This window comes from Letharia columbiana (assembly GCF_014066305.1).
Source record: "Letharia columbiana isolate WasteWater2 chromosome Unknown Sc0000035_s1, whole genome shotgun sequence".
Taxonomy (NCBI): Eukaryota; Fungi; Ascomycota; class Lecanoromycetes; order Lecanorales; family Parmeliaceae; genus Letharia; species Letharia columbiana.
In genome coordinates this window covers 240,725-255,807 of record NW_023501079.1, presented here as the reverse complement: position 1 = coordinate 255,807, position 15,083 = coordinate 240,725, and the positions used below count along the sequence as shown (strand labels likewise).

At 51.6% G+C, this 15,083-nt stretch overlaps 7 protein-coding genes across 7 annotated transcripts; 4 read left to right on the top strand and 3 right to left on the bottom strand.

The window, feature by feature from the left end:
* Positions 1–234: 234 nt before the first annotated feature.
* Positions 235–1,824, top strand: HO173_008872 (uncharacterized protein; the record flags this gene model as incomplete). The annotated part of the gene is made up of 1 exon (XM_037310768.1): positions 235–1,824. One exon carries the CDS (start codon positions 235–237, stop codon positions 1,822–1,824), a length of 1,590 nt encoding a protein of 529 aa, XP_037162332.1.
* A 644-nt stretch (positions 1,825–2,468) lies between these two features.
* On the bottom strand, positions 2,469–3,272 carry HO173_008871 (uncharacterized protein; the record flags this gene model as incomplete). Its single annotated transcript, XM_037310767.1, has 2 exons — positions 2,469–2,728; positions 2,840–3,272. The coding sequence occupies 2 exons, from the start codon at positions 3,270–3,272 to the stop codon at positions 2,469–2,471; spliced, it is 693 nt and encodes a 230-aa protein (XP_037162331.1).
* Positions 3,273–3,327: 55 nt separating this feature from the next.
* On the bottom strand, positions 3,328–4,592 carry HO173_008870 (uncharacterized protein; the record flags this gene model as incomplete). Its single annotated transcript, XM_037310766.1, has 6 exons — positions 3,328–3,501; positions 3,561–3,952; positions 4,006–4,153; positions 4,205–4,252; positions 4,307–4,452; positions 4,505–4,592. 6 exons carry the CDS (start codon positions 4,590–4,592, stop codon positions 3,328–3,330), a joined length of 996 nt encoding a protein of 331 aa, XP_037162330.1.
* Positions 4,593–5,300: 708 nt separating this feature from the next.
* HO173_008869 (uncharacterized protein) lies at positions 5,301–5,873 on the top strand (the record flags this gene model as incomplete). The annotated part of the gene is made up of 4 exons (XM_037310765.1): positions 5,301–5,315; positions 5,369–5,503; positions 5,560–5,627; positions 5,681–5,873. 4 exons carry the CDS (start codon positions 5,301–5,303, stop codon positions 5,871–5,873), a joined length of 411 nt encoding a protein of 136 aa, XP_037162329.1.
* A 328-nt stretch (positions 5,874–6,201) lies between these two features.
* On the top strand, positions 6,202–8,102 carry HO173_008868 (uncharacterized protein; the record flags this gene model as incomplete). Its single annotated transcript, XM_037310764.1, has 4 exons — positions 6,202–6,328; positions 6,380–6,549; positions 6,603–7,016; positions 7,068–8,102. The coding sequence occupies 4 exons, from the start codon at positions 6,202–6,204 to the stop codon at positions 8,100–8,102; spliced, it is 1,746 nt and encodes a 581-aa protein (XP_037162328.1).
* A 1,363-nt stretch (positions 8,103–9,465) lies between these two features.
* HO173_008867 (uncharacterized protein) lies at positions 9,466–12,021 on the top strand (the record flags this gene model as incomplete). Its single annotated transcript, XM_037310763.1, has 3 exons — positions 9,466–9,599; positions 9,774–10,563; positions 10,621–12,021. 3 exons carry the CDS (start codon positions 9,466–9,468, stop codon positions 12,019–12,021), a joined length of 2,325 nt encoding a protein of 774 aa, XP_037162327.1.
* Positions 12,022–12,633: 612 nt separating this feature from the next.
* On the bottom strand, positions 12,634–14,553 carry HO173_008866 (uncharacterized protein; the record flags this gene model as incomplete). Its single annotated transcript, XM_037310762.1, has 4 exons — positions 12,634–12,721; positions 12,894–12,948; positions 13,078–14,159; positions 14,213–14,553. 4 exons carry the CDS (start codon positions 14,551–14,553, stop codon positions 12,634–12,636), a joined length of 1,566 nt encoding a protein of 521 aa, XP_037162326.1.
* Between the last annotated feature and the right edge of the window lie 530 nt (positions 14,554–15,083).

Here is a 15,083-nt window from a genome sequence, read left to right as displayed (position 1 = left end):
TCAGATAGATCTTCACAGATATTTGACCGAAGATCTACGCGAGCATGAGCAACAAAGGGACATATCAACTTCAAGAATGTTCCAGGAGACATGGTACACTCAGATCCTACACGGCCCCGCAGGGGCTGCGAGGAATGAACCCAGAAAGACCCGTCTTCCTCAAGCCATATCGACTCCAAAGCAGCGAAATGCCAACTCACATCAAAGCCTACTTCAAGTTTGGGTGGCTGCCCCATGACGATCAAAGACCAATCCAGCGATCGTATCGTCCCACAGGTCAATGCATATGTGCTGACGCTTCGACAAAACGCCGCTTGTCCAAATTTACCAAGCTGGACTGATAGTCAACGCATCAACTCCACTATGAATGCCTGGTTTCCAAATATCAAGAACCTGCAGGGGAAGGCGGACGTTCCCGTGAGGGACAAGGAGTCTCGCATGCTACTTCGCTCCTTGTTGGGCCTCGTGCAGCAATCAATAGGCCAGGTCGGGGCGGATGTTAGCGTCACGCGACCAGGCAGGTCATCCGTGGAATTCCTTGTCAGCCCAAAATTGCAACTCAACATCATACCAAAGCATGAAGATCATCCCTCAACAAACCATTGCGAGCAATCACGAGCGCAGCTACTGCGGACCGTACTTCCGATGCTGCAAAAGATGGGAATCGATTTTGTACGGCGTATGCATGACATCAAAGCAACTAGCGCCACCAACGACTGGATGTCTGATCCTGAATTAGTCGCTCTGCAGACCAAACTCACACAACTACTCGACGGACTCCCGCGAGAACTGCAATTTGACTGGCCCAAAGACGATGCTCCACCCTGGTTGTTTAGCCATTCAATGGAGAGACACATACCCGTTGTACCCTTAGCATCATCATTCGCCACAGACCCCAACAATCGACCTCAAGCGCTTTATCTTCCAGCAACTATAAAAGCCACACGTTGGGGTTGGAACCGCGATATCGTCAATGACGATGACGATGACAATAAAGACGGCAGAGAGTGGACCCATCGCCCCAACACCATAGGTGCGGAAGCTCCTCTGTTTCTTGGCGCAACGAATACCGGATGCGTGCGCGAAGCAGCAAGTGCAACCGTGGAGATGCATGCACCACCTGAGTTTCAAAAAAGGAAGAAGATCGCCAAACACGCACCACCAGTACAAACCACGGACGGACCGAGGAGATACCATGTGAACCAGGAATTGGCCAGGGTCGAGACCGTAGACTCCGCTATGCTCGGCAAAGATCACACCGGTAACGACAGAAGTCACCGGACGACCTACCCCCAGAATCATCACACCGATCAACATCCCCACGACCCGGACCCGATTCAGGATTCCTCCTCGAGCGAGACATCGAGCCCTTACCGAGCAGACGGTCGCGCATACTTGGCCCACGACCCTTATACCCACGCGCGAGACGTCATCATGGACACAACCACCGATCCATCCATCACAACCAACGAGACCAGCGTCTCCGACCCGAAACCGTCGCACACAGGACCCGATCCGTCAGGAGCAAAGCGCCGAAGCAAGAAGGAGCTCCCCGGAGGAAGATACCATTCAGGATCCGCCCATGGAGCCGGAGACATTACAAACCGGGGTGCGAATCACAGCCGCCGGAGACAAAACTTGATAAGCGAGGTGCGATCCACCAGCACTCGAGGACGCAAAACACAATCCTTTCACAGGGGCGATCTCTTCTGCACGGACGACGGGATTGAATCCCGGCATCCGACCGAAGTCGTACGAAGAACCGCTGGCCAAGTAGCAGGCCCTTGGAGAAGAGAAGGGTGGGGAAGAGGAGGGCTGTCATGAGTGTCCAATGCACCGAGAGCAAACAAAGGGAAAGAAAGCGCGACTGGAACGAATAAAGAACGTGGCAATGAAGGCTGTGCTACTTGAGACACGGCGAAATATGTAGAGAATCGCGCGTGGCGTAGGGGCGGTCGTTTTTTTTTTTTTTTTTTTTACAATCTCCGCTCTGCAGCTGCTCACGGGGACTGGTTTTGTGCGTATCATGCCGGATGGAAAGATCCAGGGAAAACAAAAAAATTCAAAAAAAACGAAATGAACAGACAGAGAGAGAGAGAGAGAAAAACACAAGCGAGAAAACAAACAGAAGGGAAAAAGAGCAGGGGGAAAAAATTTACAGTATGGAAGGGATATGTAACATGTAGCATTAGCTTACAAAATGGAGTTGACGGTTTTTTGGATATAGAAAAAGAGGACCCTGCTCTGACAGCCAAGTTTTGATACTAATAACGACAAAGTACCGTTCAGACCTGACTCGAGTCCCTCATCACTTCAGAACGAGCCGATGCTTGAAGTTCAACTGACAGATATCCCAGAGGCAGACTGGGCCACTCAGGGAAAAGATTTAGGTAAAAAGTCATCGCAGCCTTCACGGTTACCAACCACAAATTGTTGGCAAGCCTTCCCTACCAGTGTGTGACATGTCCTCACACCGTTTTGACATCGCTCCCACTCCCACTCCCGCTGCCGCTGCCGTCCACACTCACCTTCGCGTGGACCGCATCGTCAAGCCCCTTGATCTCGAGCCCGTCTTCTGCGATGGCCTGCTGCTGCGCCTCTGTCAAGTCGTCTGTATCAATGGTGATCTTCGGTCCCGTGAACCATTTCCGAGCGTCGATGTAGTAGTAGGCCAAGGCGCCGAACCAAACGGCGGAGTTGATGACGACAGTGTAATTCATGTTTTGGGCTGGGAGTGGGTGTTAGTATGCGGAACTCGGAGGATTTGGGATTAGCGGGAGAGTGAGGATGCCCCGCAGGTACTGGTACAGATGATCTCAGAGCGGAAGGGAAGACCTACGAGTAGGATCCGGTCCTTCAACTGGAAACATGGACAACAGCGTCCCGAAGACCAAGAACGTAATAGCCCCCCAAGCAATCGGAATTGAGAACCTGTCCCCGGTGTAGAAAGGTCCCGGCTTGAATTTCTTCTGGCCCCAAACCACCCTGGCAAAAATAGGTATCCCCCAAGCCAAATTATTTCCCGCCACCGCCAGCGAGAACAGCGCCTGGGCAGCCGCTGGCGCGATGAGTGATAACAGACCTAAGATGGCTGCTAAGAAGACCGATCCCCAGATCGTGCGAAGAGGGATGTAACCGAACTTTTGCGAGATGGGACGAAAGAAGCGGGAGAATGGGAGAGCACCATCGCGGGAAAAGGCCCAGGCTTGACGGGAGGCCGCTACGAGGATGGAGAGGCCCATAAGGAATTGGACAATGAAGAGGAGCGACATCAGGCCTAGAGTGCCGTGTTTGCCTATGGCGTCAAAGTAAATCTGATCTCTTTGGTCAATGTACAAGCCGAGAAGGGAGAGCGAGAGGTTGGCTTGCCTGCGCCATTGGCTGGCCAAACTTCGATCCAGTGACTGAGCTCAGATCGGGGTTGATGCATGCAGCAAGCACGATAACGATGATGAAGCCAAAGAACCAGCACGACGCAATGGACATGAGTATGCCAAAAGGCTGTCAAAGATGATGTCAGTGTCCATTGATTTAGATTTGAGACACATTGTTGAACATACAACAGCCTTGGTCGCGTTAGCTGCCTCCTCGGACATGTGTACACAGGAGTCGAAGCCTCCTATAGTCCATATAGGACTAAGCCAAGCTAGCATGAAGGCCCATCCGGTCGGCCATGTCGTTGAGTTCTCTGTCTGTGCGAATATATAATGACCATCATTACGGTTGTGCCGTGCTCCTATGGGCAGGGCTATTACGGTTGCGAAGATCAAGATGAAGTTCGCGAACACGAAGACTGTCTGCAGCTTGCCCATGATCCTAGACATTGTTGAAGCAAGGATTCCGTGGCAGCAAACACAAGCCAGGAACGTGGCGTAGATGACTCCATTGGATGGGGTCCAATTGCCGTCGCGGGCGACTACGATGACCGAGAGGAACATGAGGGCGAATGCATCTGTTGATAATTAGCAAAGGGGTTCGAGTTAGATGCGAGTTCATTTTTCTCACAGTCAATCGAGCATAAGCCACCTACGAGACCCAACGTGTTGCTGTAGCCGACTAAGAAGCAGAGTGGATTACGTGTCTTGGCTGAAGAAAAGAAATGCGTCCACCAGTATAAGCCTCCGGATGTAGGCATGGCAGAGCCAAGATCAGCCTAGAGATGTTCATTTAGAAAAGCGGCATCCGTTGAAGGCGGAAAGCCTACCATAGCGAGTCCAACAACGAAGATGAAGCCTGACGACAGGAACCATCCCTTACAGGTGTCAATTCGAAGTTCGCGTCATAAATTTACTATCATTCCACTAACCCAAACCATTCCCACAGGACCAGCGGGAATAGAGTATGACAGTGTCGAAGCAATGGATGGTAAGAGTCCCATTATACTGAAGGCAATGCCGAAGACTTCGATCATAGTGAAGTTCCGCCGCAACTCTTGCTTGTACCCAAGTTTTGCTGGGTCCCGTGTCAGACACATGTTCTCGTAATCCCTGATATCTTGACCTACCCAAAACTGCGGCATCATCCTCGCTTGTTAGACCGTAATTCGGTGCTGAGGCTGTAGAAGCCTTGCGCTCTTCGTCTTGAGTCGCCATAGTGTAGACGTACAACAAAATGCAAGGGATGCAAGCAGAAAGGAAAACACAAGATCAGGGAAAGATGTAACGAGGAGTGTACTACCCCCACCTCCAATGGGTCTAAAATCCTCCGTCATCCCTCGTGGCGGTTACTTACCTTAACGCAACGCCGTTGCAACGACAGTGGCCTTCCATTGGAGACCAACCTCGCCCTATAGCCGAAGAGGCGAGCGAGGGAAAGATAACGGTTTTGATAAGCATGCAACGCTAATGCAATGTCAGCGTCGCTCCTGCGAGACATCTAGACCGTGCAATACAGCAACATTTATGGAGATATTATTTCGGATCTCCCTGTCATGAGAGCAAGCCCGGATGTGATCGAAGCGATTGTTTACCACAAGAGTCTCAGGGTGATTTAATTGATGGGCGGAAGACTTCCGCTCCGTCACCGGCCGCACTCGCACACATACTTTAATTAGTGTACAGTTGCTTGGCAGTCTCGCTTCACCTTCCTTTCCGGAGAATTCCAGCTTCCGATCTCGTTTTGCGGCAAGCCGACACGAAAATAAACATATCACCATATCAGCAAAGATCAGAATATTCATTCTTTGGTCTTTACCGCTTCAATTTCCGAATGCCGTAGACACTTAGGACAGAACGCAATCAGAAGATCGCTGGACTCCTGAGTGTGCCTAGTGACAGTCGATAGATTAAGTCGGGGAAGCCATGCAGCGACGAATGGTACGAATAAAGCTTTCCGGATCAGGGGGGCGGCAATGCTGATAGGTTACGAGCTTTCAAAAGAGGACGAGGCGGCAGTGGGAAAGGACGAGCTTGAGGTTAGGCGAGAAGACCAAGACAAGATCAACAAATTCAGCAGATTACACCAACGTGAAACGGCTTTGGAGGATGAGCTCAAGGTCAAAGCTGTAAGGAATACATCATTGCTTTTCATCGGCGTCGGCATTACTGATGGAAGCTGTAGAAGGACAAGGAGGATCTTGAGGAATTGTCGAACGAGTTGGAGCTAGCGGATGAAGACGACAAAATCCCGTGAGTTGTGCGCCGAGTTGCTGAAGGATTCGCCGTATTGAAATGATTTACAGGTACAAGATTGGCGATACCTTTGTGTCATTGCCGCTGCCAGAGGTGCAGGAGATGCTTGCCTCGTCCACGGAACAGATTGAGGAGTCTGTGTCAGCAGTCGAGGGGAAATTGAGCACTATCCGAGAAGAGATGGAGCAATTGAAGGTTCAACTGTATGCTAGATTTGGGAAGAGCATCAATTTAGAGACTTGAGCCTTCCGTTCTAAACAATTTGTGTAGGCATCCGAGGTATCTGAGCTGATACAGCAATTGGCAAGGGATCGGCAACTCGGCACTTCGCGTTCCCTCTTTTTTTCTTATTCCCGTTTCGTCCGAAGTTTCCCCATTATAAGCCATCTTCTGCCGAACAACCGATCAACAAGACCGGCTCACGCTGAAAGTTGCTCACTAACAAAGTAACCATGACTCCCTCTTCCATGGCTTCAAAGATCTTCTTCTCCACAATTTCTCTGGCTTTGAATCGCCGATATATATCTCGAGATCCCTGGGCAAGAACTTCAATGTGCGTCACTGGGGGAACATGAGCCGTTCTAAATACGGTCAAGGGCTCCAATGCCTTAATCATGACATTGCAGTCTCCTCGGACATACATGTGGAGGACAAGAGCTCGGAGAGCGCTCTGGATCAATCTGACAGCATAGGTCCAGGTACGAAAGACCCCCAAATCTAGGAACACATTTGAGACTGACCGTCCACAGATGGTAACTGCACACATGAATCGTCCGCGTCTTCCGCGGAAGACACCAGGAAAGTTGATGACCGTATCAAGATCGAGGAGGAGGACATACATGGCAAGCCAGATCACGAAGAGAGGATCATTGTGTCCTTCCCTGATGGAGACCCTGAGAATCCGTACAATTGGCCTATGGTATGGACGTTTGCCACCCACCATGGTGAATTTGTATTGATCCAACCTTCCAGAGGAAGAAAATATACATCCTACTCGCGGGAATCGTAGCAGTCATCAACAGCACGCTGGGATCCTCTCTGCCCAGCAACGCCATCAACTACATTGCCCCGTATTTCCACGTCACCGACGAACAGCAACTCGTTCTTCCGATATCCCTGTTCTTGGTTGGATATGTACTTGGACCATTGATCTTCGGACCTCTCAGTGAGACATATGGAAGAAGAATCATCATGCTGTCCAGCTTCGTGGTTTTCACACTCTTCACGATGGCCTGTGCCTTGGCACCAAACTGGCCTGCATTCCTGGTATTCCGTCTCATATGTGGCATCAATGCTTCGAGTGCTATAGCTGTGGTGGGAGGTCTATACGCAGATGTTTTTGGCAATCCAGTCATCAGAGGGCGAGCAATGGCAATTTTCATGGCTGTAAGTTGGCAAACACGAACTGATAGTCCGCGAAATTGACAAGAATTTCAGGCCACGACGTGCGGTCCTATGTTGGCTCCTCTAATATCAGGCTTTGTCTCCGTCGTCTCGTGGCGGTGGACGTTCTGGGTCGGCTTGATAGTCGCTGGAGCCTCGCTCGCCTTCCTCAGTCTCCTCCCAGAGACCTACGGTCCAATCATCCTGAAGAAGAGAGCAAATCGCATGCGGAAGGAGTCTGCAAACCCTAATATATTCGCAGCTATCGAGCTCGAGAAGAAGGGCGCTCGACAAATGATGACTGTTACTCTCATGCGACCAGTCCATATGATCGTTTACGAAGCCATCGTCCTGTTCACCTGCCTCTACCTTTCCATCGCATACGCTATATTCTACCTCTTCTTCGAGGCGTACCCGATTATTTTCGAGGGTCTTTACCACATGAATACTGGGGTAGCTGGTCTGGCTTTTCTACCCATCATGGTTGGGGCTGTCATCGCCCTCGGCATCTTCTTATGGTACGATACAATTCTCCAACGAGCTAAGAAAGCCAATGCGAACTGGGCTTCTATCGAGGAGTATCGTCGGCTACCGCTTGCCTGCTTGGGTGGCCCGCTCTATGTCATATCGCTTTTCTGGTTGGGATGGAGCGCTTCTCCTCACGTCCATTGGATCGTACCCATGCTCGCAGGCGTGCCATTCGGCATGGGCTTTATGCTCATCTTCATGGCACTACTCAACTACATCACTGATGCTTACGAGGTGTACGCTGCGAGTGGCATGGCTGCAACGAGTTGCTGCCGTTCGATATTTGGAGCGGTACTGCCATTGGCCGCGGCACCCATGTACAAATCACTGGGAGTTTCATGGGCAAGCACTTTGCTTGGCTTCCTCAGTCTGGCTATGTCTATCATACCTTTTGCCTTTATCAAGTACGGCGATCGAATCCGAGAAAATAGCAAGTTTTGTCAGGAGTTGAAGAAGAGAAAGGAGCAGATAGCAATGGAGAATGGGAAGGACAAGGACAAGTCTGTTGGTCATAGACACGCAGCTGGGCCGGAAGAGCTCGAGTCTGGCGAAAAGGAATAGGAATGAACTGTGTGCTCCGTACGTAGCGTCTGCACAGCCGGTCGTTGAAAAGCCCCCATAGATTTATATGAATATAATGAGACATTTGAACAGTCGAATCGTGCCATCTATTCTTGTGCAACTACCAACCACTCCTTCCTCAACAGACCACTTTGAAGGTCCTTGGACGCTCCTGTGATTCATGCTTCAAGCAGGGCGTCTGTCCTTCGCCGTGGGCCGTGGCCAGCCTCACCTCCGACTTCTTCCGCGCCTCTATCCTCACCTAGTGCCACGCAGAACGCCTCAAACGTTCCAATCTTAGAAGTTGGGACTCTGAACAACCTCATCCTGGCTTGCGACATAACACCATGCTCATACAAGGCCCTCAAACAAACATGAGGGAATCGCACGAGCGGCCTGCGTGCGCCAGCGGCAGAAGGGGGCGCGGGCCAACACGCCCAGACACGCTGTCGCCTCCATCCTGTCCCGACTACATACTCGTAAGCCCCGATGGATGAGACCCTACGCCCCGAAGCTTTGCAAGGACTGCAATCGCGTTGGCCATCGTGCCCTGGAAACATTCCAAAAAAAAACCCTCCTCGGAGGTAAACAACATCGCAGGTGAGCAGCTTTCGTCAATATTCGCCATAGTCACCTACAGAGGACGACCGCGATGTGCAAGGGAATTTTTCCTTGGGTCAGCCATTTGAGTAGATGTTTGAGAGGGCACAGAATTTTTGACAGGCTAAGGTCCAAGGTTGTCTCACAAAGGGTCGATGCATAAATTGATGCATCACAATCCACAACGTGGATTAGCTTTCTGCGGACCGGGTCCCATACAGCAAACCAAAAGCGAGGCTCGGAAGTAATATTCCGGAAAACAAACGTATCACAAAGGTATAAGACTGCATCTTCAAGTAACGCACCAGGAAATTCCAAGGGAGGAAAATGAAGGATCGCATGACCAGAACGATTGGGGGGAGAGTCAGGACTTAAGAGGCTCAGACATGAAGGCCCAAAGGAGGTTTCCCCTTATTCTCATCACTTGTCAGCTCAATCCTCAAGAGCAACTTACACCTGAACTTGTACGGGTGTGATGATCTTGAAGAAAGGTTTCATTCGGAGACGATATTTCAACTGCGGCTTCCCGGCACCACTGGCTCCGACCAAAACGATGTAGAGCAACATTGTCGCAGCGGTTGAACTCACAGCGCGACCACAATCACGGCGTAGAATGCTAGAGGTGTTGGTGTATGCATAGGTATAAAGGAATGTGGATTGTTCATCAGCAGTAGGGATCTATTGCGGGTATTTTCCAGCGATAATAAGCTCGCCAAGCTAAAGTGTGTTGTTGCCAAGCCTCAAGCCTTGGCGGCGTCGGCGCATGTTGAAGCGCGTTCGTGTTTTTCTGGTTTTTCTCATACACTGCGGCACACTCGTCGTCATCCTCACACGATCACCTAGGAACGAGACAAAAACACGACACCTGGATCAAGTTTCAGCTATCTATCCATTCAGGTAAGCACTAACATCTCAATGTGGTAGCGAACAGTGCGTACCTATTCGTCAACCCTTGATGCTTTTCCCGCTTCCTGCTACTTTCACGCATACCTCAGATAGCTCTTCTTCGCACCTCTCAGCTGCAGAAAATCAACTGTGGGCTTATCTCCCTTTGACTGACTTCTTGGAAAGAGCGCTCAAGATGCTTCTCCCCTCAGCCAGTTCAACGGCGCCTTCGGTACATTTCACTCATCCTCCATCCTCCCTACTGTGGTACAGAGCAGGACAGAACCCCCAAGCCCTCAGTCCCTCACTGTCAGACCATACCCTCGCTCGGCCATTTACCATCCCTACCGACCTTTACAACACTGCACTTCATGTCGCCATCCCAATCACAATCGCCCTGGTCTACACGACCACCGTGAGCTATGTCAACACAATCAACATGGATAGAAAACACAAGCCATGGGCTTTCAGCAAATCACTCATTTTCTGGGCATTGGTCGTTGCCCACAATGTCTTCCTCGCATTGTACTCTGGCTGGACCTTCATTGGTATGCTCAATGCGATCCGCCAATCGTGGCCTGGTCTAGATGGACAATATGGGCTTGCCGGCGCAGCCGACGCGCTTTGCAAGATGCAGGGTCCACGCGGACTTGGCAGTGCTACCACGTACAATACCAGCACGAGCGTCTGGAGTTTCACCGATAAAGCTATGAAGCTTGCCGGAGACATTCCGGACTCAACAGACGTGGGCAGGATCTGGAATGAGGGCCTCGCTTTCTACGGATGGCTTTTCTACCTTTCGAAATTCTACGAGATGCTCGATACCGCAATCATTCTCACCAAAGGCAAGAACAGCACGGTACTTCAAACGTTCCATCATGCTGGCGCTATGCTGTGCATGTGGGCCGGGATTCGTTACATGTCTCCACCAATTTGGATGTTCGTCTTTGTCAATTCTTTCTTGCACACGATCATGGTGAGCACTCAGGTACCCAGTTGATAGTGGAAGGGTGACATCACTAACTATGCTCAGTACACCTACTACACTCTCTCCGCGCTTACCATCCGAGTCCCCCAAGCCGTGAAGCAAACCTTGACGTTCCTTCAGATTGCTCAGATAGTCTTGGGTGGTTCCTACGCTTTTCTCCACCTCTTCGTGGCTTACGACATCCCGATTGAAGAGGCATACCTTTACGTACATAACCTCTCCACCGCTCTTCCGAGCACTGCCTCTACTGTCTCTTCAACCCTCAGCAGCGCCCTAACAAGCGCGACAACAGTAGCAGGCCTGGGAAGCTGGCTCAAGAAAGTTGCGTTACGCGCAGCCGGAGAAGAAGGACTTGCAGAGAACGTGAGGAACTACCAAGGCGAAACGTTCGGCATCGATGCCATCCATGCAGCAGAGGTCGAAAAGGCACAGGAAGAGATCAGATATCGGATGGGCAGTCAAAGAGTCCATTGTCTCGATACCTCTGGGCAAGTGTTGGCCATCCTGATGAATCTGGTGTACCTCGCGCCTTTGGCATACCTATTCATGACGTATTTCTACAACAGCTACATAGCTCGTGCTCACTCTGAGCCTCCAAAACCAACCAAGGAAGAAAATGTCAAAGAATCATCCCGAGACGCTGTCAAGGACATCGAGCGAGAGATTCGCGAAGCCATTGATGGAAGGCAGGGCGGAGACACTGAGCCGCCCCCAGAGTTGAAGGCGAAGCTTGAGAACGCCAAGCGTGACGTAAAGGAGAGTGCCGAGGACTTCAACGAGAAGGCACAGTCCAATGCCAAAGACCTCGGGGCTAAAGCCAAAAAAGGTGCACATGACCTCAGCGACAAAGCTAGAGACGCCGCGGGTGACCTACCAGCCAAGGCGCAGAAAGCAGCTCAAGATATGAGCAACAAGGCAAAAGATGCGGCGGGCGACCTACCAGCCAAGGCGCAGAAAGGAGCTCAAGATATGAGCAACAAGGCAAAAGATGCGGCGGGCGACCTACCAGCCAAGGCGCAGAAAGGAGCTCAAGATATGAGCAACAAGGCAAAAGATGCGGCGGGCGACCTACCCGCCACAGCACAGAAGGGCGTAAAAGATGTCAAAGATACTGTGCAGGAAGATCTGAAAGCTTTGCAGGACAAGATGAAAAAGATGGGTGGCGAAGGCCCCAAGTCGAAGGGCTCACAGGATAGCAAGGGAAAGGCTGAAGCTCCCAAGCGTTCCGAATCACCAAAGAAGAGCGACCCCTCGAAGCGTTCTGAGTCCCCGAAGAAAATGCAGAACGGCGGTGGTGGCTCCAAGCGTTCTGAGTCACCAAAGAAGGGCCAGAGCGAAAAGAAGGAGGTCGATGGGGACGCGCGGGCCTATGAGGTTGTGCCGGACGAGCCCAAGACCGAGGAAGAGAGGAAAGCAGAGGAGGAGATGCAGCCCAAGTCGGGTTAGGGGCGAAGGATACAGCTATGCGCTCCGGTAATGGGGATGTGTGCTGACCAAATGAAGGATATTGAGCTGGGCGTTCTATGAGACAGATATGTTTCATTGTGTTTGTCAAAGGATTCCCCAAATAGCAAGTATATAGGCATGCGAAGTGCTTGGGTTTCGAAAATCTTTCGCAACTGCGTGACTGACCTTGATCATTCCAAAACCCCTGGGATCTAAACCCAGAACCATGACGGAAAGATCCTCACTTCGCCCCAAATGAACACTATTAATCATCGATTTGCATGCATGCAGGCAATCTGCCAGCAAAAGTGGCCATGTTGTCTGTCTACTGACAGCTTCCAAATCGAATGCCCTTCACCACTCACAAGCCAAGAGATCATGACGATCAACACACACAAACAGTCTGATCAGAGTGCTTTACGGTTCATAAACCTCGAATTCCATGCTCATGTTTTCAACATTCAAGGGATCATCCAACACTGCCCCTGCCCCTATTCTCAAATACCGCGCCCATTCACTGCCTTCAACAAACCCCCCCCCCCCCCCCGGCCCAACTCCCAAAAGAAAAAAACATCAGCTATGTAGCGCCCTTAAGACCCCCCCCGGCGTCCGTCACTGAAAGCTCCGTTTCAAAATCTCCGGCTTCCGCGTCTCCAGATCCAGAACCATCTGTCCGAACAGGCCGTTTACCCAGGAAAACCTACATATATGGTACAGTCACCCGATCAGTATACACACCACACGTGGGGCACTGTGTGTATGGCAGCGGGTGCGGGGCGGGGCGGGGCGGATCGAAAGGGTATCGACAGAAGACGAAATGAGAAAGGGGAAAATTGGGGGGGGGGGGGGAGGGGAACAATGTTGTAGCTCACCACGGTCTCGTGTAAATCGACTGATCGAACGTGTTGATACTTTCGTGGATCAGGCCTGTTGGGTGGAAAGTGGGTTGGTCAGCTTTGTAGAGTCTCTCGCGGAAGAAGGAAGAAGAAGAAGAAGAAGAAGAAAGAAGAACAACGGGGAAGAAAAAAGGAAAAACATCGCAAGCCGACCACCCACCAAGACCATCCGTAGACGCCACCAGCTCCTTCAACGAACCGGCCACCTCCCCGTCATCCCCGCTCGTAAAGATGCGCACGATACTCGCCATCGGCCAGGCGAACCCGGGACCGTCGTGGGGCCCACCGACAGCGTCGATGACGGAGCCGCGCATGAAATAAGGGTCGGTGTCGGCACGGAGCAAGAGTGCGCGGGTGGCCTGGTAGACGGAGTCGTTTTGGGCGAGGTAGCGGATGAGGGGCGCGGAGAGGAGGGAGGGGATGTTGGCGTCGTCCATGACGTTGCGTCCGCCGTAGCCGTCGACTTCGTAGGCGTAGACGGCGCCGTGGACGGGGTCGGGGACGATTCCGTGCCGGGTGATTGCGGCGGTGAGGGAGGCGGATAGGGCGGTCAGTTCGGTGGCTAGGTCCGTGCTGTTGGTGGTGCCCATGGCGGTTAGGAGGGCGGAGGTGGTGTTGAGGTGGTGGGCGAACATCATGTTGGCGGGGATGAAGAATTGGTAGATGCATGCGTCGTCTGAAGGTCGGAAGGCGGAGCGGATGAGGCCGGTACCGTTGTGGACGGGGTTTCCGGTGCCCTTGTTGGCGAGGGTATCTTCGGCGGAGGTGGTGAGGCGTTGGAAAGTGTAAGGGAGGGTGTTGACGCTGCCGTTTGCTGCGTAGGTTGAGATTGTCATGGATTGAGCGGTGTTTAAAACGGCTTGGACCGCAGCGACCCAATTGTATTTCGAGAAGAAGGCGAGGTCGTTGGTGGCCATGTAGTAGTCTGTGCTGATCTCGAGGAATGCGGCGAGGGAATCGAGCTCGTATTTACACTCATAGACCGTGGTATTGGCGTATGATGGGGTCACCACGTCGTTGGTAGCGGCGCTGTTGATAGAGGGTGGGAGGCCGGATTCGGAGGGTGGCTGGAAGGAGTTGCAGTAGGGGTTTGATAGGAGATAACGGGATTGCAGATTAATTACGCCTCGGTAGAGTGAGGCTATGGTGTCATTGGACGAGTTAGAGGTGTCAGTGGTGGTATTGAGGAGAGAGAGGTAGGACTGCATTTGGTTGGCCGAGTCCCTGAGCCACATAGCGTTTCTTCGGGATCTCATCAGCCATATTGCATACTCTTTGAGTGAAAAACTGTATACATGTCTCCCGTAATGACAAACGTTAACTCCTCGTCTGCGTTGTCTGCAGCGTACCCTTTCCATTTGATCGCAGTGTCTAAAGTATTGGGAAAGCTGTTTTCGAACAGGCGGGAAAGGTCGGGGTCTGTAATTGTTGAGTTCAGACGGGCAATGGTGCTTTCGACAGCTGGTGATGTGAAGGTCCGGCAACTAGGCGCAGGCCTCTGGTAGGAGAGATTATACACTCCACCCGAGAAAGGTGCATGTGGAGCAGCAGCGTAGTCGGCGTAGTCTGGGCAAGCTTGGGCTGCTGCGAGGGTACTTGTGCAAAGCGATTGGAAGAGTAAAACAACAAGCCGCATCTTAGACGTATTGAAGCAGCGGAAGACACGGACGAAGCATGACGCAGAGAGGAAAGATATACTTTATATAGGCACAGCGGATGCATAAAGCAGAGAATGCGGGGACGAGCCCCATGATATTTGCAGCTTGTTCGAATGATGCAAGGCCACCGTCGTGACCAAGGTATTTCCCACATGCCTTTTCGGAACGCTGGTGGTACACTTTTTGAGAAGACAATTTCCTGGCCTACCCAGTTGATGGGGCCCAAGCGTCGACCAACAGGTGGTCTGCTCATACCCGAAGTCCAGAGCAGGAGACGAGGGCAGATATCTTAAAACGATACTTCGATTCGAGACATAAAAGGAAGGAGATGGAAGAACAAATGGTAGCATGACATTATTGACCCCGAGACCACTCGGAAACCAACACCAAGTAATGCGGGGTCCCCACAAACACACGTGCGGACAGAGGATCGTGAGAGGGATACCAAGAGCGTACACCTACTCATGAAAATAAGTCATGAGGGAATAGGGATTATGGCGAGCGTAAA